Raw genomic sequence first — 20560 nt, 5'->3', positions numbered from 1 at the left:
AGAAACATTGTTTCAGTTCAGCTCTTATTTGTGCACAAGGTGCCTAAGAAAAATCCCCACACGGCCCTACCAGCCCCTTTTCCATTCTTTGCTCAGTTTCTAAAAGAATTCCTACAAATGTGTGGACACTTTTTCTTGCGGCCGTGACCAACTTTTAAAAGTTTGCGCTGTCAAAGGCTCAGATGTGTCACGACCCCTCCAGGTATCTTCTCTCACAAATACACACGGACGCACAAACACACACACGCTCACGAGAATGAAGCAAACCCCTCGCCACACGTCTTATGAAGCATTGCTGCCGCTAAAGCAGGAGGAAGCTCCCGACAAAGTGTGGGAAAATGTTTAAGGTTTCTCCTCTCTGAATATTTTTGGCTTCGTCCCCCCCCCCCCCCCCCCCTCTCTCTCTCTTTTTAAAATATCTTTAAGATCTAAAAATGACAATTGGCACTGAGGAGACACTACACCTTAACCTGGTCGGACGACTGTTTCTGACTTTAGTCTCACTCAAAGACAAACTACAAAAAAAAGAGGAATAAAAATCTTGCATCATGTTTGATTATTATTATTATTTTTTTTAAAGCTACAAGTGATGCTGAAGTAATAGGCGACGTTCAACTCAGGCTGCGTGTGCATTTCTCCGTCTACGCACTTACAATTCAGTGTATGACCACAAATGAATCCCTCTTTTCTTTGAATTGTGCAATTATTTCCCAGTGTCGGATTTTAAATGTGTCCTTTCACTGTTAATCCGAGGCTGGTTTCAATTTAGGGCATGTTGGTTTTCTTCTTTCTTTCTTTCTTTTTTTTCTTTCAAGACGTCGCAGAACCTCTTGCCCCTTTGGTGCCTTATTACTTTCGGAAACTGGCCACACACACAAGTACTTAACACAGTTTAGGCATGAAATTCTGAAATACAACCTTTATATTTTAAATGTGTGTGTCATCCAAAAATCTTCCTGTGACTCTGTCTGTTCCCTATTTGTTGTCCTCTTCTGCACTCTTTTACACATCGCTTTGGTGTTACTCTTATTATTCTTATATTACTTATTCTTCCAGCGCTCAGCTCAAACAGACAAATTTGTTTATACGTCTGCACTCGTGTTGTGTGTTTTTTTTTTTTTTTTTTTTTTTTACTGTATGTGTCTCTGTTTCCCCTCTTTTGTAAGCAGGTTTACATCAGATGAACGCCTCGCAGCAAATGTCCGGACTTGCAACAATATACGTGGCTGTGATATAAGTTAAAGATACTGATGGCCAAAATAAATGTACAACCTGTCACCTGTAAATTATACAAATACTTCCCTGTTGTAGAAACATTTGACAGAAATGTATTTTATTTCAGGTCATTCTTTTAAAACATACTGTCTGACGTGAGTCACTTGAGACTAAAAACAACACGTCTGCCACACACACACACACACACACACACACACACACACACACAACGTGGCTTGTGGTGTATTTCAATATACATACATTGTTAAAAATCTAAAAGCAAATGTTTCGACCATGTAGAAATTTTTTGTCATTTGTCATCGAGTTCCCTCTTCAATAACTGATTTGTGCTTTTTTTCCCCTCTGTTTTAGCTCTACATGTTGACAAGGAGAGACTACACACACACACACACACACACGCACGCACGCACGCACACACACACACACACACACACACACACACACACACACACACACACACACCATATTAAGTTGTGTGTGTGCGTCAAAACCTCTGTGCATCTTTGACAGCTTTTCAAAATTCCCAGTGTGTGCATGTGTGTTTGCTTTACAATTTCACACTTTCCCTCCATACATTTTTTTCTCCTTACACTAATTTCATCCGACAAACATTGAACGTTTTGCCTCAACTTTTCTGTTTTTATGTTCTGTGCGTTTCATCCCCCAGGTTTTCAGCTTATTTCACTTGGTTTTCAAATGAAGGAGAATGCATGGTAACAAGGACAGCGTCACCACGAGATACAAATAAAGTTCTTCATATCTGCACAGAAAGCACCTCTTCTGCCGTGCTTCCCCTCCCCTACATTGAAGAAAAAGAGAGCAATGCTGTTCATTTTCTCTCTAGTCTCAATGAACTTTCATATTTAATGTGCTGTGTTTAATTGCTATTGACTGTTTGTTCTGATCCAGAAGGTGCCAGCTTTCTTTATTAATGATGCCTTAACTGTTTATTCAGCAGGTGTACAATAAAAAGAAATTGAAATCATGTGTTGCTTATTGTCGTTTTTTTGTTTTTTTTTGTCCCTGTTTCGATGAAAGTGTCAGCTTTGTGATGTCAAATAAGAAAAGGAAAAACGTTTTAATAAAAAACTTTACGTGTGTGTTGTGTTGTAATTCAGAAAGTCTCAAAATAAAATGTTTTTTTCTCTCTCATCTCAGTAAAGTTCATATTTTACATTTTTGGGATGACCTTGCTTAAAAAAAAAATCTACCAACAAGCGTGTGTCTGCGTATATGCGTTGGTGTGTGTGTGTGTGTGTGAGGGAGAGAGAGAGAGGGAGAGAGAGAGAGAGAGAGAGAGAGAGAGAGAGAGAGAGAGAGTGATTGGGTGTGAAATGAATGACATTGTAAGTTTGTTGATTGATTCATAAAGAATTTTATATAAGAACAACAACAAAACAAAAAACAGCCAAATCCCTACGCTCATGACAAGGATCTGTCCATCCCCTTGTGGTGCTGAAGACACTGGCACCAGTCTAACGCGTTCAGTCAGAAATACATATCAAACAGCTGTAAACGCATGTTCACTACACACCAGAAAAGCCACAAAGTTCATGTATTTTCCCCTGTTTTCATTTAAGTTTTTCTCACAGTTTACTTGCACCTCCGTCACTCACACTCACTCTCTCACTCACTCACACACTCTCACACACACACACAGGCGCGGGTTGCCGCATTTGTGCTGCCGCCGGTCCGTTTCATGTCCAAAGTGGCCCCTAAATGTAAATGTCTGCTTCTTTTTGGGCGCTTAGAGTCACAACATTTTCAACTCCTGTCTGCCATTGCCACGTTTCTATTTTTAGACGCATTGCTCTTATGTAATGCTCGTTCTCACATTATGGACCACTGCTGTCTGCTCCACTTGGCTGAATTGTGTACTTCCTGTGTCACATGTATCTGTGTACTAAACAAGGCTCACTTATGACTTGAGTTTCCATGAAAATACATCTTATTTGATACATTAAAGTCCACACATTTAAGGCTCGTCTATTGTACAGCCAGTTGAAACTTTAAAAGAATTTCCACAACAAACATCAAAGTAAAAATCTCTGAAAATTCTTTCTGATGTTGTTTTGTGGACACTATGCGTTAAAGCATCTCATCTGTTCAAAAAGGAAATGTCTCAAAATGGTTGCAAGGTCCACGTTGGTGTGGTGCACAGTGAACCCACCTAAAGTGTGTGACAAACTAATCTTCCCCGTGTGCCGAGCCCGACTGACAATTTGTATTTTGCTTCAAACAGTTAAAGTAAATCAGCTATGCAATTTATTTATTTTGTTTTTATTGTTTTGCATGTTTACGAGACAAACTGAAACACAAGACGTGTGAAGTAAGGTACCAGACTCGAGGAGAGAGGGATTCATTTTTAATCCCATCAGAATGTAGGAGAAGTTTTTATTAATATACACTGGAAACATCACAAATACTGTCTAATTGTAAGTGTTCTCCAGTAGAAGGCTACACAACATTGAGGACACAAAAATTACACCTGGCACAGCTACAGTTACAGATGACTGCATATAACATCATTGGGAATGTGAGGTGTGTTGGTGGGAAGACTGCTGTGTGTGATGTACTGAAAACAGTTCAAAAAATTATTTAAATATTGAATTTAATTTGTCCAATTTAACTAAAATCTGTGCCTTTTCCGGTTAACAATAAAAACATGCTCACTGAGGTTCTTAACTAAAGCACAGTGTGTAGCTTCAGTTGAATAAAACATTTATAAATGTGTTTGCCGCATCACAGGTTAGTTAAGGCTAAGCAAAGGTAGCAACGTGTGACACAAACATGAATTATGATGCTGTATAATTCGTAAAACGAGTAAATTACATATATTTCAAAGAAGGAAAATTGTTTTGCTTGTGAGGTTGGACACGGGAAATTTCAAATCCTAAAACTTTATATAAACGGTTTGAGCTGTTTTGCACCGTCAAGCTGCCTTCTTTTTCTTTTATCCTACGCAAAACGATGTCAACCGCAACGTGAAAAGACAGTTTTTATATGGAATTCGAAAATTCAAAATTGTGAAACGGGGGAGGAAAAAAAGAACCTGACCGATCACCGGGAGCGCTGTAGCCTACCAGCAGATGGCAGCAAAAACAAACGGACTCAGAAGTTGACGTCAAAAGAAGAAGAAACGGGCCAATCACGGCCGGTCAGGCGATAATGTGGAAGTGAACAAATCATCTTCCGTCAAAGCACGCATTTTTGCACTTTGAGTCCTTCTCTTTCTGCACCCTCCTGATCCTTGCGGTCCGACTGTCGGCGTGTACGCGTGTGTGGGGTGTGCAGGTATGTCGTCCAGCGGAGATCTCGTGTTGCGGAAGGTGGAGGCGCCGCTCTTCTGGATCGGGGCTCTGACCGTGGCCTGGGCGCTCGGGCGGCTCGCCTACCGTCTGGTGTCCGCCACCAGAGTGTGGGTGCTGGGCAACGGCCGCCTTGTTTCCCCGGCCAAGCTCGGCTCGTGGGCAGGTGAGGAAGACAATTGTCGCTGTCATTAGTGAAGATGCCACGCACACGCATACACACATACTTTGCCTTTTAGTTAGTTTATGTTGCTGCCATTGTTATTGTCAGCAGATGCCAACTGTCAAATAGCGAATTAGTACATCCCAAACGTAAGCAATAGGAATAACCATATCATATCAAGTTGACTTTTACTCAGCACCTTTTACTTAACTTGTATATAGATTTTTTTTTTTTTTTTTACATTACACGGCCAACAACAAGGGTGTTCTGTTGCATAAACGTCTAATCTTCAAGCCTACAAAGGTTTGAGATGTGGCAACAGGATTTTCCAAGCTGCTATCACATTATCAGTCATAAGTACGTGGATGTTGAGCAACGGCCGACCCGTTGCAACATGCAATTTTACACCACGACAGGATTATTACGGTACGTTCTCAAATTCTATTCCATCCTCTTATTCATTTTTTTTTTTTTTTAATTTGCTCTCTTTGAACACACAGTTGCTTTATCTGCTGCTCAGAGTGTTCATCCGGGAGATATTATCTATGAAAGCATTCAATTATTATCAAAAATATTTATGTTGAACTTCACCATGCTTGCAAATACACAATGGGAGCTCCTCAAAGACAATACCAAACCCCATAGTTGCCCTCTGCTGGCAAGTAGGTATTTTGTCAGCCGTGTCCCGTTTTACAATTTAATATAAAACAAGAACAACAAAACAAATTTTTTTCTTGTTTCTGTGAAGGGGGTGTAATTGCTATTTTAAATTAATGGTTTAAACATGTTTTAGACTTTTATTTTTATTATTATTATTATTATTTTTTACATATTTTATTTAACCCTCAAATGGGCCCAATGCTTCCCCATGCTTGTACGTAATCATAACAATGCACAATTTCCAAACTGCTGCAGACACAATAACACTCAATTCAATGTTAAGTCCTTCGTCCGTATTATGTGCTGCCGTTAAAACTTGCACTGAAAGCGTGCAATGAGATTGCGCCCCCTCCTGGAATGTTCTCAGTTTTCAGGTATAGCAGGCGGCTACAACTTGTATCCGTCATACATATATTTGAGAACGTATTAAACTGCTGCGCACACAGTGGTCCCTGATTCACCGTTAAGCCCGTTCTTATTGATTATGTACCAGACTGGTAAAGTTTGCACTGAGAAGGCGGAGTTTTAAATCTGAGTGCAAGGCCTTCCAACGCACACGCACACGCGCACGCACGCACACACACACACACACACACACACACACACACACACACACACACACACACACGCACACACACACGCACACATAGTGTCCTCCATCTTGTGATTGGATTATAGTTGGAGGGGGATTATGAGTGCGGACTGAACACTGTCCATCTGGCAGACTGCTCTCCGCCTGAACCCTGAACTCTCCACCAGGAATTTATTTAACTTTGTCAAGTAACAGTGTCCAAGGTCCAAGTCTTGACAGTTTGATGGCACTTATTTTCACACTAACTGACTAACTAACTAACACACTAAGTTCGGATTTAGTGGCCATATTGTTGGCGCAATAATGTTAAAATATATGTTGTTATTGTCAGGTAATTGTTTTATCACAGACGCATAAAGAGATCTGAAAACGTAATTTGAACTGCACAAAATCAGGAATGTCCAACTGTAAGGAACCTGTTTTCTCTTCTTTTATTTATTTAGCACATAGTCAATATTAAGACAAGAAAAACACAGAACAAAACCAAACAAATTATACAAAGCGGACATGCTAGAAAAAAAAAAAAAACCAACCTCGATGGGTTCGTCAGAGGACCTCCTGAAAGCAAGACAACACAAAATGAAGATGCAAACCATTACACAAAACACGCAACAAATTCATAACCTCTAGGATAAAACCCAGTTGACCACAGGTCAGGGATATACACACAACAAGGTGCAATAAAAGTTAAAAGTTAAGACAGGACACCCAGTTGTTGGTTACACAGCATGCATTCCACAGATGTTAGAACCTCTGCAGGAGATCTTAAATTGGGATCAAACAGTTCTCGATTGTGGGGGCCGACGCTGATTTGCTTTACGGGTTGAAAAGATCTACTAGCACGAAGCTGCACCCTGCACACCGACAGGACTTGGTCGGATCTGAGCAAATGCATTTTGCTGGAATCCACGTTGTTGGCTTGAACGAATGCAAGACAAAGCGAGTTGCTTGAAAAATGTCTTGGGCTGTTTTGGCACCTTTGAAAAAATTGAAAGGTTCGTTAATTATGTGCAAATTTATCTCTTAAACCAGACAATCGGCTTAAAAGTTTTGGTGTGTGTGTGTGCGTGCATGCGAGTGTGTGTGCGTGTGTGTGTGTTCTCAGTCCCATCCATCCGTCTGCTTCAGGCAACCGGATGTTTTCAGGACGTTGAGCTCAAGTTGCTTTTGATCTTTTTCTGTGGAGCTAAAAATGGAAACGTGTCGGGCGCTTTTTTTTCTTCTTCTTCTTCTTTTTTTTTTTAGATTACACATGCAAAACGATTCAGAATATCCAATGAGGCAGAGGGGCCCACGGCCCTCGACGTGCTGCCTTCATTCACAAACTTTGTGCCGGTGAAGTGGACTTGACTGCGAGGACGGAACTGATTATGTAACGGTGGCGGCCGAGCCATTCATGAATGAGACGCATGATCCTCGTGATTCTGGTTCACTGGTACCCACAACATCTTTGTGTGTGTGTGTGTGTGTGTGTGTGTGTGTGTGTGTGTGTGTGTGTGTGTGTGTGTGTGTGTGTGTGTGTGTGTGTGTGTGTGTGTGTGTGTGTGTGTGTGTGTGTGAAAGCCAGCGCGACAGGGAACCGTTGTTACATAACAGTGCTTCAATTCACGAGGCGAGGAGGAGCCGACGTTAAATACCGAACTCAGCTGTTCGGTGGAATGAAGTTTGTGCAGCATCAACATCGGTCCCCGCAACCATGCGTTTTCCCCTCTGCTTTTTGTAATGCATGGCATGAGCAAACACTTTATCGGTGATGAAAAATTTATCATTTATTCATTCATTGTAATTTGGCAGCAGATTTATAAATTTGCTATTTAATAAGTTAGCCATGCCAAATTTGGCGCAAGAGCGACCTCATCATTTTATTGGTGCAACGGCTAGTACTAGTACTTGCAGTAATAAGTATTAGTGTCACCCTTAGTGTAGTTTGTAGATCTTCTTGTGTGTGCGATTACTACATGACAATATTCCAGGCTAGGGATGCAAATCGTCGATTCATTGATTAATTGTTAGTTGATTGACCTTATCGATCGATTAACGATTAATTGATAAGCGGCAATTTTCAATGTTCAATTATTTGCCACCAATTTGATTCGATCGATTAAATTCTTAATCGACTATTAATCGACAATTGACTAATTGCTAACATCCCTATTTCGGGCTACTTCCATCAATGACGTTTCTTCCCAGATGAACCAAAACCTTTTTTTGTTATTTCCCTCTCACACAGACAAAGGCTTTTGTTTGAAGGACAAGTGATGAGGCCCAGCTGACGGTTTCTTTTTTACATCCAAACGGTTTCATTTCGGGTAAAAACTGCAGCAGCCCTGCCACAAAAACAGAGACACACGCGCAGCAAACACATCCCGACCAATGAGGATGCGACGGACAGAATCCACCGCCACGTTTTTCCTTTCCCCTCCCAACCGCGGCCTTCTCCAACGCTCCGCTACGTGTTCACCACACTGGGATGGCGTTGGCCGGCGACGGCAGCGTCAGAAGCCGCTCTAACCTACTTTTGGAGAAGACGGCCGTTCCTAAAAATAGCCATTGTTTGATTTGATGGAGGGGAACAAGCACTCAGCTGTAAAAGATTTTTTTTCTCCTTCTTCTTCTCCTCCTCCTTTCTCTCCGCCTCTCCTCTGCTCCTGCTGCGAAACATTTCATTCTCAAAACGGCTAAAAATAAAGCGGGCCTCTGCCTCCCTCACCGTTGCGCCTGCAGTCTCTCCATCACTCTTTGCTCCTCTCCTCCCCCGCGCTATTTTTAGCTGCCCCCAGGATCCCCCATGTTCGTGTTTGTCACTCTCCCTCCTCCCGCCACCGCCTCCTGTTTGTCTCCCCCCGCAGCCAGAGGAGACGACGACGCTCGGCACCTCGGCATCATGTGCTCTCGCGCGCAAGAGTAGCGGGGTGGAGTGAAGGGCACACAGATGCTTAGAGAAAAGGCCCGGGCTGCCGTAGTGAGGTTGAAATATTTGCGTGAGTCGGCCTCCAAACCTGCACAGGTAAACCTGCTTGGTTTACCTGTGCTGCCAAAATTCAACAGCAGACATCCTGCTAAATATTTGTGAGTCGGCCTCTAAACCTGCACGCTCGACAGTTTGGTTTACCTCCTATTGGAATGAAAGAATATGAAAATGATAGAATATATTCAACTAAAACGTGTTTTTCATTAAATAGGAGTTGCTCTTTTCTTTTTATTCACTTACGATGAGCCCAGTAAAAAGATAATCTTGTTTACATTCAGCCACATCAGCGCTGCTTGTAGCAGATCCCCTGCTCTCCGTCTAAGTCTTTGCTCAAGTACCCAAGTGGGTGTTAACCAGTCAGTGCACCTCAGATTCAGTGTTTAATGCACAAAGCACTTTATGTCATATTTTCATTTTTGAGATCTTATTTTGGGGTCTAATTATTGCTACGCCTATTGAGCTCCGAACTAAATTCTGCTTCTTTATCGTAAACGGCAACAATGAAGAACTCACTAATGGCCCAGTTAAAACGCGGCATGCCAGACGGCGACGCCTACCCGCTGTTAACGGTACAAATTTCCAAGACGCGGCACGGGAAGCACAGCCGCATACGTGGCTAGCGGCACGTTCGAGCGAAACACCGGTTCAAATCCGAGCTGCGTCCCTCCGTTTGCACAGGGACGTTTGCCGAGGACGAGGCTCTCCATCAGCTCGCTGTTATATTTAGCTGGAGGTGCGGTGAAGAGTTCCTTGTGAAAGATGGGAGCAGCTAAAAATAGAGCCGCGTTGTTGCTGCTGCTGCTGCCGCTGTTGTTTGTGCCAGGCAGTTCCAGGGCATCCGTTTGCTCGACTGCCGCTGATGACAGAGAGGACCCTGACGATGGCTCCTCCCTCCCTCCTTCTCTCCCTCCCGCCTTCCTCCCCCTCCTCCCTCCTCTCCCTCTCCTTGTCCTCTTTACTCACCCCGGCTGCTCTCCGTGGATCCCATCTCAGCGTACGCCCGGCGCTCGCATTCCGCGTTACCCTTGGAAGATGTCCTGCCCCTGAAACTTTATGCACTTGGCCTCCTCGTGGAGGTCGAGCGTTTCCGCTTCGCCACGCTTCCAGTTGTGTTTTACCTCAGTCCGCACCTTCAAGTCGCGGCAAAGATGTGGCGCTGTTTGCGCCCATTCTATTGGTTTTACCTAAGATTTCCATCTGCTGGTTTTCACCATGGATGTATTATAAGAACTGGATACTGGACTGGCAATATGGTGGCGTGCCGATTTTCCCCAGTGGCCACTCGAGGTACTGCAGCAAAAAATAAAAAAAATCCCATGGGCCCAAAAAGCATTTTTCCCATAGACTGCAATACAAAAATAATCTCCTTTAAACCCCTCCCCCGCCCTGCAACCTTAGCGGCCGTGAGGTGCAGACGACCGCTCATAACAACAAACACCTAGGTTGTCGTTGTTCGACTCCCAGTTGACTCCCAGTCCATGGACCTTTTAAGGCTTTGTGTTCTTTGTGTTCTAAAGTAACTCAAAGCAGAAGTTCAACTTTGTTGTTTATTCACGCCGTCTTTTCACCAGCGATCTTTCTCTCTGTCTGTGATCGTGGTGCTAATGTTGTTAGCGAGCTCCTGCTTCATTAAACACGGTGCTCCAGGTGTTTTCTGCTTCTTCAGCCTTCAGGGAGTCAACTTGCGGTGCTACACCGGGCTTGGCATAGGTACTACATAATTTTCAGTCGTTTCCAGTGCATCTGTGCAAACGGAATGTTTTCGAAAATGTGCATTTCCAAAAAATCCGTCTCTGCGTAAAAGGCCCCTAAATGCTCTGAGTTGCTGCCATGTGATTGGTCGACCAGATGTTTGGGCTAGCCAACAGTTGAGTGAGTTTATTTAAGAGTGTTCATGAAGTAGCCAATGGATCGTTAGTCACGCAAACACAGCAGGACAGAGAAGCAATAAGTAGTGGCCCTTCAAAAGATCTTCTTGGTTTTTCAAAGTCCATGCATTTAATTTGGAAGTTGAACACAGGATTTCCTGCTCATTCTGACTTTGCTCTCTTTCTACTCTGTGTAGTTGTGACGGGGGCCACGGATGGGATTGGGAAAGCGTACGCTGAAGATGTAAGTTACCCTGGAGTCTGAATGCCTCCACAAAACCCGCAGCTGCAGTGTCACACAGGAGGGTTGTGCTGTGTTTGTTTTCAAGCATAAATTAAATGTAACTTTACCTGTGAGCTGTTCATCGGAAGTAGTTGTAAATTGCTCATGATAAATATCTCCCCAGTTCGATCTACAGAATGACTGTTATTAATTGATTCTATTTCTATAAAGTTTCTTTCTCCCCCTTTAAAAAAAACAACAAAAAAAATATACTTTTTCAATTTTCAATCAATCAATTTTTCTTTTTTGGATGTGTATTTGCAGCTGGGTCGCAGAGGCTTCAACATTGTTCTGATCAGCCGCACTCAGGAGAAGCTGGACGACATATCCAAAGCCATCTGTGAGTATCTGCATGGTTTTTGAAGCACTGCCATCCTCTCTTCTTTTTTTCTTTCCACCTTTGATGTGTATTTCAAATTGAAATGTGTAGTTCAGTCTAGACTGAAATGAGTGTGAATGATGCTCAGAATCACACAATTTATCCCATCATGGCTCCATGATGTCGTGTTTGAATATCATACAGCAAAAATAATTCTGGTTTTGCATGTGTCTGTGTGTCCTCAGCAAGTAAATATGGAGTGGAGACCAAAACGATCGCGGCTGACTTTGGCTCATTGGATATCTACTCTGACATTGAGAACAAGCTGAAGGGGCTGGAGATTGGAATTCTGGGTAAGTGAGTCTGCAACTTAGGTGCTGACGTTCATCGCCAGGTCAAAGTTCAAGTGAGAAACACTACAGAAGCAGCGATGACTGGTTTCACACGTTGCTGTGAATTTGTCCAGGCTTTCCGAAGCTCTCTGCTGCCCTCTGAAGACTGAAAGTTGAATAACATGCTGAGCGCTGCAATGCTAAAAAAAAAAAAAAAGTCCTTCTCAACATTATGATGTATTTCACATTTTTTCACAGACATTTTTTCCTCTCTTTGCAGTTAACAATGTTGGAATCTCCTATGTGTACCCTGAATTCTTCCTTAATATCCAAAACCTGGACTCTGTAAGTTTAATATCATTGTTACGCATATGAATCACAAATATCACATTTTAGAGGAGCGTCATGTGTAATATGTTTGTAGAGTTGAAGTCAGAGACGAGGAAGTTTGCAGCATAAAATATATGTTGGATTATTTTAAGGGCTATATTAAATAATAAAAATAAAAATCTGATGTTCTTCCCGTTGTCAGATTATATTATTCGGATTTATTAGCCAAGACGATGTTAAAATAAGGAAATTCTTCGATCGATTTTCCTCTCACATGCTTCCGGGATGAGCGCCTCTGAGAAAATATTAAAGTTTTTCAAACCTTTTATTTTGAAAGTGATGTTTGGTGAAAGACGGTTCAGGTTGTCAACCTTATCCACAGGGGGATTCATTTGTGCTTGGTTCTGAAGTTTTCACTTGATTCCCACATAAGGGAACTTCATCTTTGTTTATGAAGATGTGTTCATTTTCAAGTGAAGTTTGATAAAAAAAAAAAAACAAACAAACAACCTGTAAACCTTCACTGTTAAAACTCAAGTGCTCACACCAACCTGCTGTTAAAAGTCAAGACTGTAGAAGTTAAGCCTGCTGAGGCTTGATCCTCTGTTCTTCTTCCAGTTCATCAACACCATGATCAACATTAACATCACTTCAGTTTGTCAGGTGAGTGAGTGCGGAAGCAGCCCAACGCACTAAAGACAAAGACGGAGACACTCGGTCTCAGACAACAGCGACTCGGCCCACATGCTGTTTCTATTTGTTTTGTGACACACCCTGAATTTCTCAAATACCGTAATTTCCGGACTATAAGCCGCTACTTTTTTCCCATGCTTTCAACCCTGCGGTTTATACAACGGTGCGGCTAATCTATGGTTTTTTACAGCCAACGGCCACTAGGGGACCTTCTCCACTATGGATTTTTGGGCGGGCTCGGGAAAGAGTGAGACAGGCAGTTCGCGCGAACAGCGAAAGCAAAAGTGGAAGCAAATACAGAACGAGAGCAAGACAGTTTGCGCAAAGGAAGTTTTCATGCACAAACCCTCATTGTGGAAAACAAACCAAGAATTGCAAATGATGCAGCTTTTAAGTTAAAGGCAGTCGATCTGGCTGTCAGAGAAGGAAATGGAGAAATACTGATCATTTCTATACCGCAAGAAATGGGTGAACACAGAACAAGTCAATCAAATAGTGTTTCTGAGCACGGCGCGCTCGTCAGTATGTTCTCTTGTCTTTGTGAGCTACGGTGCGTCGCTGCCTCGAGTCCGACTCCATACCAATTAACCGAGGTGACCAGCGGGACCCCACAAACAGGATCCGCGGTGCGAGTCCAGCCGCCGAACCGATCCGCTCCGCAGACCCGTTTCCTGCGGCTTATAGTCCAGTGCGGCTTGTATATGTACACATTTGTTTTCCCCCCTAAATTTAGCTGGTGCGGCTTATATTCAGGTGCGCTTTATAGTCCGGAAATCACGGTAGGTTAAATTGGTGAATGCAGTTTCTTCAAAATCCACTGTAAACCACTCCTGCAGACGAGTAAAGACACACACACACACACACACACCTACTCTCCACACAGTAACACTGGTTTAATAAAGTCTCTTCCATCCCCTGCCATCCTTGTTCAGCAGCTCCCAGGGCCGCAACTCCTTTAGCACCTAATTTATGTCATTCAATATCGTTTTTTTTAAAGTGCTCCCTCGGCCGTCCTCACCCGTTTCTTCTCTCACTCTCGCCTCCCCGAAACACCTCTCCACACTCGGCCCACACACACACACACACACACACACACACTTGGCGTCGGCAAAGGCGGACGCACATGCCCACATCTTGCCCACACACATTAGTGGACTGGCTTGCTGTTATCTGTGTCGTGCCTTACGTCTGATTCTTGTGTCTTCCCCCACCCACCCTGCTTTGCTCTTCATTGCTGATCCCAGATGACCCGGATTGTCCTGCCTGGAATGGTGGAGCGGTAAGTCTCAGCGAGCATGTCCTCACTCACAGTCATGTGATCATTTCCCCCCCAGTTTTGATCGTAAACTTATTTCAAAGGGCTGTGTAGTCCTAGCTTCCAGCTCACAAAGAAGAAATTTGACGTTTCCATATATGTGGCAACTAGAAGTTAGGGAAATAGCTTTGTTGAAATTTTATTGAAATTAAAACCACGGATTAAAACCACACATCATCATCATAGGTGAGGATTAACCCCCCCCGCAGCCCCCTCCACCTTGAATAAACTTCCCAATGAAGAGTAAAACCCTGCAACACAATCGCACTCAAACTTCCGGTGCTTGAATCTCAGTGAAGTTGAGCACTTGAAAACAGCTGGCAGGAAGAGCTGTCGTCGCTGCCTTCTCTCTCTCTCTCTCTCTCTCTCTCTCTCTCTCGCCTCACCGTGTCCGTGTCCGTGTCTTTCCAGGAAGAAGGGGGTCGTCCTCAACATCGCCTCCTCCGCCGGGTCCAACGCCGTTCCCCTGCTCTCCGTCTACTCTGCGTCCAAGGTAATTGCAGCGCACGCCGTGCGTGACCTTTTTTTTTTTGTGCCGCCCACCCCTCACCCCACCCCACCTAGCTGTTAAACCCAGGCGTTATCTGTCCGTGGTGCCACCGGCCTTGTTCAAAGGTTTGGAGCCACTGACTCATTTCTGCATTGAAGCTTCACAAAATAATCTAGTGGAAGCTCTGAGAACATGGCATAGTGCACGAAAATCAGTCGGGATGTGCTGAACACATTATGGGATGGCTTGGACAGTCGTTGCCTTGAGTGTCTAATTGAATGTGATTTTAGAGAACGAATATCCAGTGTGCAAGTGCGGCCTTCTTAACGGACGTCGAATTCCGCGTTGGCTCGCATTCAAGAAGGTGGCTGAAACATTCAGGGGGAGTTTTTGATCCCCACTGACATGACAGCAGTCTTGTTGGCCGCGTGTCCGCGATGCCAATCTCCCGTTCCGCCGCATCGCTCGAGGTCCCGGGGTCGTTCCGGCTCCGGCTGTTTCAGGGTCACTTCTGTTCGTTCCGGCTCCAGCAAACATTGTGGGAGGGGAAGCCGTGCTTCAGCTGCGTGCTCATTTCTCTTTGTTAGTCCGACACCAAAGCGCAGCGTATTTATACCGTTTTGCCGCTGCGTATTTAAACGAATGGCCTCTTCCTGTCCTTGAATCTTACTCAGCACCCCGCACCCGTCCTTTTCTTCTCTCTCAGGCCTTCGTGGACTTCTTTTCTCGAGGACTGGACGCCGAGTACAAGGGCAAAGGCATCATCGTCCAGGTGAGCCGCACTTCTCCTTCGACACGTCGGCGTGCCGGCGAACGTCGCCCACGGGCATGTTGTGCGTTCGTGCGACCAACTTCGTTTCTGTTATTTCCTCTCGTCAGAGTGTGCTGCCGTTTTTCGTCGCCACCAAGATGAGCAACATCCGGCGCGCCACGCTGACGGCGCCCACTCCGGAGCGCTACGTCTCCAGCGCCCTCAGCACCGTGGGACTGGAGAGTCAGACCAACGGCTACTGGCCTCACGCTGTCATGGTACCAAAATTACCAAAAATAACCAAACACTCTGAAGTGCCTTTTTCACCCCCCACTCAAAGCTCGGCCCTGTGTGTGTGTGTGTGTGTGTGTGTGTGTGTGTGTGTGTGTGTGTGTGTGTGTGTGTGTGTGTGTGTGTGTGTGTGTGTGTGTGTGTGTGTGTGTGTGTGTGTGTGTGTGTGTGTGTGTGTCGCACTGGCTGGACTTCCATTAGACGTTTGTTAGCTGCGAGGTTTAAAGGTCCCTCCCTCTTTTCTTCTCAGTAGGCAGCGCAGTTAGCCCTCTGTTTACAGCCACCTGTTGCTTGACCTCACGAAAACAAGGCAGGCGGTCTCGGCGGGGCAGAACAGAATTCACCTGACTGGGCTCTTGAGACACTAATCTGGGGAGGTGTCTGTGCCCCTTGTGACATCACTAGGGGTGGCTCCCCAGTCATGCTCGGAGTCGTTTCTACATGTTGGCGTCAGGTGTTGTGTAAGAAGACCGCATCGAAGTAAATTGTGCACAGCCCTGGAAAACAGACTTAACCTCCTAAGACCTGAACTCTTGCAAGTCGTGCATTTTTATTTTCTATTTGATAATTAGGCTAATTGGGACCTGATGAGTGTAAAAACAAAGAATTCCTCTTACATGATTTGGTTTGGCTTTTTTTGCCTCTCACCATCAGCAGAGGGAGACGCTCATTCTCAAAGATGAAGCTCTGCTCTTTTGAAGTGATTACAGATTTGCAGATTCCTCTCCGTTTTTTAATTAGATTTAATTCGACGACTGCGAACGCCAGAACTGGCACGGTGCACATCTGACTTAGTGGGTGGGGTGGACTCGGTTTGAATTTTAAACTCAGTTTAAGGATATTTTTTCTCGTTGTATCTTCTTTAAAAGAAGCAGTAGACCAATCGGTAAAGACGAGACTCCTTTGAAACGCCAGCGTTTCCATGTCCAGCAGCTGCAGGCCCGCCCGCCCCTAAAGGTTAATATTGAACCGTAACCAGCAACCACTCGGCATGACACAAGACCCGCTGGAAGAGCTTCGGCCAGATGGAACTAAAAAGTCTCTCAGCGGCTTAACTACCCCCCCCGCCCCCCACCCTCCGCCTCCACCAGCCTCCTCTTTATATAATCAGCCCAAATACCTCCACTCCACTCGGCTCCCACAGGTCGATCACAGACAGAAAAACAAGCCACACCTTGATAAGGGAACATCTGCACCTGGTCACACTGGAGCCGCTCGGCGTGGCGCTCTGCACAAGAGCTTCCCACCTGCCTCCTCGTACGAGTTCTCCAAGTTATTATTGTGTCAACAGGCCGCCAAGGCCTCTGTCAAAAGGCAAACATCCCCGAAATAATGGAGCGAGTGGGGAAGAAACGCCTGCCTGTGCTCTGTGCTGCCTCTGCATCCCAGCACGGTAATTACTCCAGGGACCAGCGCCGCTCATCCAGCAGAGGAGTTTTTTTGTTTTGTTTTTTTGTCGCCGCCGCCGTGTTCACGTCCTCCGCCCCCAACTGTGGTCCTCGGTGGTGGAGCCAGAAATGTTTGCGGCAATAAGTAGATACCCGAATTGACTACATGGCTTTCTATTATCATTATTATTATTATTATTATTATTCCAGCTGTTACTGTAGTTTTTTGTACTGATTAAATGTTTTCAGGGTGAGTCCTGTCACCCTTCCTATCAATCAGAGGACAGCAAATCTCCGCCAATGTTAATAATGATCATAAACCTATTGGCTTGTTCCCACTGTCCAGTGCTGAGGGTTAGTGTCCCATTAAACTTCTTCTTTGAGTGTCTTGTTCGCACCAGGAACAAAATCCTGGACAGTCATCAAGTCAGAAATACATTTTAGATAGTACAAAAAGACACTGTACATCAACAAAGATATGACTTGAGATGCCACAGTGTGAAAGTGTAAATGTCTTTACACACTGGGAACAAATTCACGCGGTGAATAATAATATATATATTTTTAAACCTATTGAAGTCAATAGCAGTGTTTCAATTACAGTTTTTTTTTGCAAAATAAAAGCATTTAGCATCTTTCACCGTCTCAAGACAGAAAAAACAGAAAAACAAAAACATTTTTAGCAATACACCAAGCAGAATACACTTGTCCACTATAAACGGAGGTACTCGCCATACGGAAGTCATTACTTTAATTTAACTGCTGCAAGACCTCTCTCAAGAACAACATTTCGTGAAGCCAAAGGCTTCTATTCTTTTTTCCTTTGCTTTTCTACTCCGATCATCACCAGGGCATCATCACTTGAGGATGTAGTCGACTCGACTCCACTTGTTTCTCCTTTGGAGCGAATGAAAGAGCCCCAAACGTCGTGCTTGGTGTGTACAGAAGAGAATTCGCCGGAGAGAAATTCGCAATTTTCGCATCACTTATTCGCGTCGCTCGGCCTATTGCCCGGTGTGTGAGGACCTCCTCCTCCTGCCACGCCCACCGCTGGCCGCAACATAGCTCCGCCATTGGCGGTCTCGATGCGGTGATGTTCGCACCGGTCACAGCGGCGTCCGTTACACCTCAGAGGGTTCCGGTTCATCCTGTTGAGCCACTGACTCATTTTGAAAACACCTTTTTTTTTTTTTTTTTTTTTTTTTTGCTTCTCCAGTTTCCGCTTCCTGTCCCAGGTGAAGTGAAACACGGTGGCGCTCTCTTTCATCACCAGCTTCCCGTGTGTGTGTTTGTGTGTGTGCGCCCGCGTGTGTGAATAATCACTCCCCCCTTCTGTTGTGCGGCGTCGCTCTGCCCACATCACCGTCACGAGGCCCAGTTCAGCCAGATTGCTGCAAAGCTTTTCCAACCCTAGTTCTCAGCGAGGGAATTGGGGGGGCGGGGTAGAATGTGAAAACAAAAAGAGTCTGAGAGAAATTAAAGCCGACATTAGGAGGTTGTGATTCAGCAACGGTGCAGTAAACCAGCTATTCAGGCTATAATACATTTTTTTTTTTTTTTACTGACCCACTTGGTGCAATTTAGCGAGTGCAGAAATGGCTTGACGTTTATCGTTTCGGAATGCGTCAATAGTGGAAAAGTGGAAAAGCTTTTTTTGTTGTTTTTTTTTGCTTCTACTTTTGCAAATGCCATCAGCTGACGACGTGATTTTCTTTTTCTCCCCCCTCCACAGGGCTGGTTGACAACAGGCGTGTTCCCCACCAGCGTGGTCACTCACTACATGATGAAGATGACCACGTCCATGCGCGCTCACGTCCTCAAGAAGCAGAAGAAAGGCTAGATGGGGGACTCCGCAGGGGGGGGAGGAACGGCGCCCTCCGACGCTTCCAGCCGCGCGCCGCCACCGCCGCACCATTCAAACAGAAGCTGCTTTTCCTTCCCCCTTCCTCCCGACTCTGTTTTGATCCCGAGGCCTTCGTTCGAGGTGGAAGCTTTCACCGGCTCGTCGGCCTTCTTCTTGAATAAAGTCCTCGGGGTCAAAACACCGTTGGAGTGAAGGATGGAAGGTAAAACCCGCTCAAGGCCGGAGCGGAGCACCGCTCTCTCACTGTCTGGTTACTGCCAAAGTCTATATCTATCTATCTATCTGTCTATCTATCTGTCTACCTATCGCCACCCTCGTCTCCCCTCAATCAAGTTCGGGGCAGTTCAGTTGTCACGCTGAGCCGTCCTCAAAATTTGCCGATGCCGTTAAGAGAACATCCATCTATCCATCTATCCATCTATCTTCACGGCTCCACCCCCCCCAGGGCTGCTGGAGCCTGTCGCAGCTGTGCTGGGGTGAAGGCGGCATCGCACGCAGGCCACGTCAAGTATTTTTAATGCTAACATTTGAACTGAATGGAAACCCGGGACTGTGCATCACGGTGGACGTCGGGGCTCCGATTGACTTCTCGTACGTTGACCAAGTAGAGCCCTGCAGACGGTACACAATGCTAACACATGCGCCGCCATTTTCAAAAGGTTATTTAATAGAAAGACTTTTTGTTTTTAGCCGTTGCGGACGTGGCAGTTCCTCATTTCAAAATGTTTGTTTTTAAAAAAAAAAAAAAAAATTACACGTAAAGCACTTGGCTATCAAGGACATTGTGTGAGCTATTTTCTGTTCATTGTTGACTGACTTGTCAAAGGGACCACAATTTGAATTGAATCAAACTTGCATAACTCCATGCAGTTACACGAAAAGGGTGCCAAAGATGAGATACCAGCACAAAGAACGTTGTTGTGCTCGAATATCAGAGTGTATCTCGTGTTTACATCCATCAGATTATGGAATCATTGGATCGTCCGGCCTGTCCTGTCGTTTCTTTTTGAAGCAAACCAAAGTGGAGGAATAGATTAACTCTGTGACCACTGAGTGTTTTTGTTTGTTTGTTTGTTTGGCTTCAGAACGCTGCTAAAGCCTCATCTCATTGTTGGCACTGGCACTGCAGTCATTCTTCTCTTCAGCTAAATGTACTGATGGACAAACCAATGAAATTCTGTATCTGTGTTTGTGTCCTCAAGTGTAATAATTTAATTTGTCGAGTTTGTCAGTCTGTTTAGGTTAAACAATGCTCTACTTACCTGTGAGACATCAGATCTGCTGTGTACAGGCAGTCGTCAGAGACCAACTTGATTTCTTCTGTGCTTCCTCTTGTTTAAAGTTTGCTTTGTGTTTCCGGTATTTGATCTGAACACCCCGACTCTGTTTGATTGTGCTGACGGTAGCACGCATGGAATGAGCTTTTTTTTTTTTCTTCTCCATCCTCAACTCACAACCAATAAAATAAGCTCAAATAATCAATCTGCCTCCTCTAATCATTCACCCCAGTTTCATCTGTATTAAATTGTGCCGTCTGATTGGAAGAACTGGAGAGGTCCTATTTGAGCCCGTTTCATTCTAAACCAATCCAAAGGCCTGACACAGGAGAAAATGGGAAGTGACTTTGTTCTATCGTTGGACTTTCTAACGTTAAGATTTTCATCTGGCAGCAGCGGGTGAGCTAACCTTATCGAAGGGAACGGAGC

The 20560-nt window shown here is 44.7% G+C and overlaps 1 protein-coding gene and 1 long non-coding RNA gene across 2 annotated transcripts; one reads left to right on the top strand and one right to left on the bottom strand.

Annotated features, from left to right (window-relative positions):
• Positions 1-1576: 1576 nt before the first annotated feature.
• Positions 1577-1829, bottom strand: LOC142883314 (uncharacterized). The gene is made up of 2 exons (XR_012926034.1): positions 1659-1829; positions 1577-1610 (listed from the first exon to the last, which is right to left on the bottom strand). It is a non-coding gene; the product is annotated as an uncharacterized LOC142883314 (long non-coding RNA).
• Positions 1830-4403: 2574 nt separating this feature from the next.
• hsd17b12b (hydroxysteroid (17-beta) dehydrogenase 12b) lies at positions 4404-20336 on the top strand. Its single transcript, XM_076018083.1, has 11 exons — positions 4404-4710; positions 10996-11042; positions 11346-11421; positions 11646-11753; positions 12013-12077; positions 12681-12725; positions 14000-14034; positions 14482-14563; positions 15267-15332; positions 15440-15589; positions 18723-20336. The coding sequence occupies exons 1-11, from the start codon at positions 4533-4535 to the stop codon at positions 18828-18830; spliced, it is 960 nt and encodes a 319-aa protein (XP_075874198.1). The 5' UTR covers positions 4404-4532; the 3' UTR covers positions 18831-20336.
• The last annotated feature ends 224 nt before the right edge of the window (positions 20337-20560 follow it).

This window comes from Nelusetta ayraudi, unplaced genomic scaffold (assembly GCF_046127955.1).
Source record: "Nelusetta ayraudi isolate G7.1 ecotype Tasmania unplaced genomic scaffold, CSIRO-AGI_Nayr_v1 ptg000002l, whole genome shotgun sequence".
NCBI classification, from domain to species: domain Eukaryota; kingdom Metazoa; phylum Chordata; class Actinopteri; order Tetraodontiformes; family Monacanthidae; genus Nelusetta; species Nelusetta ayraudi.
The sequence above is the reverse complement of the archived record's forward strand: the minus strand, read 5'-3'. Positions and strand labels throughout refer to the sequence as shown.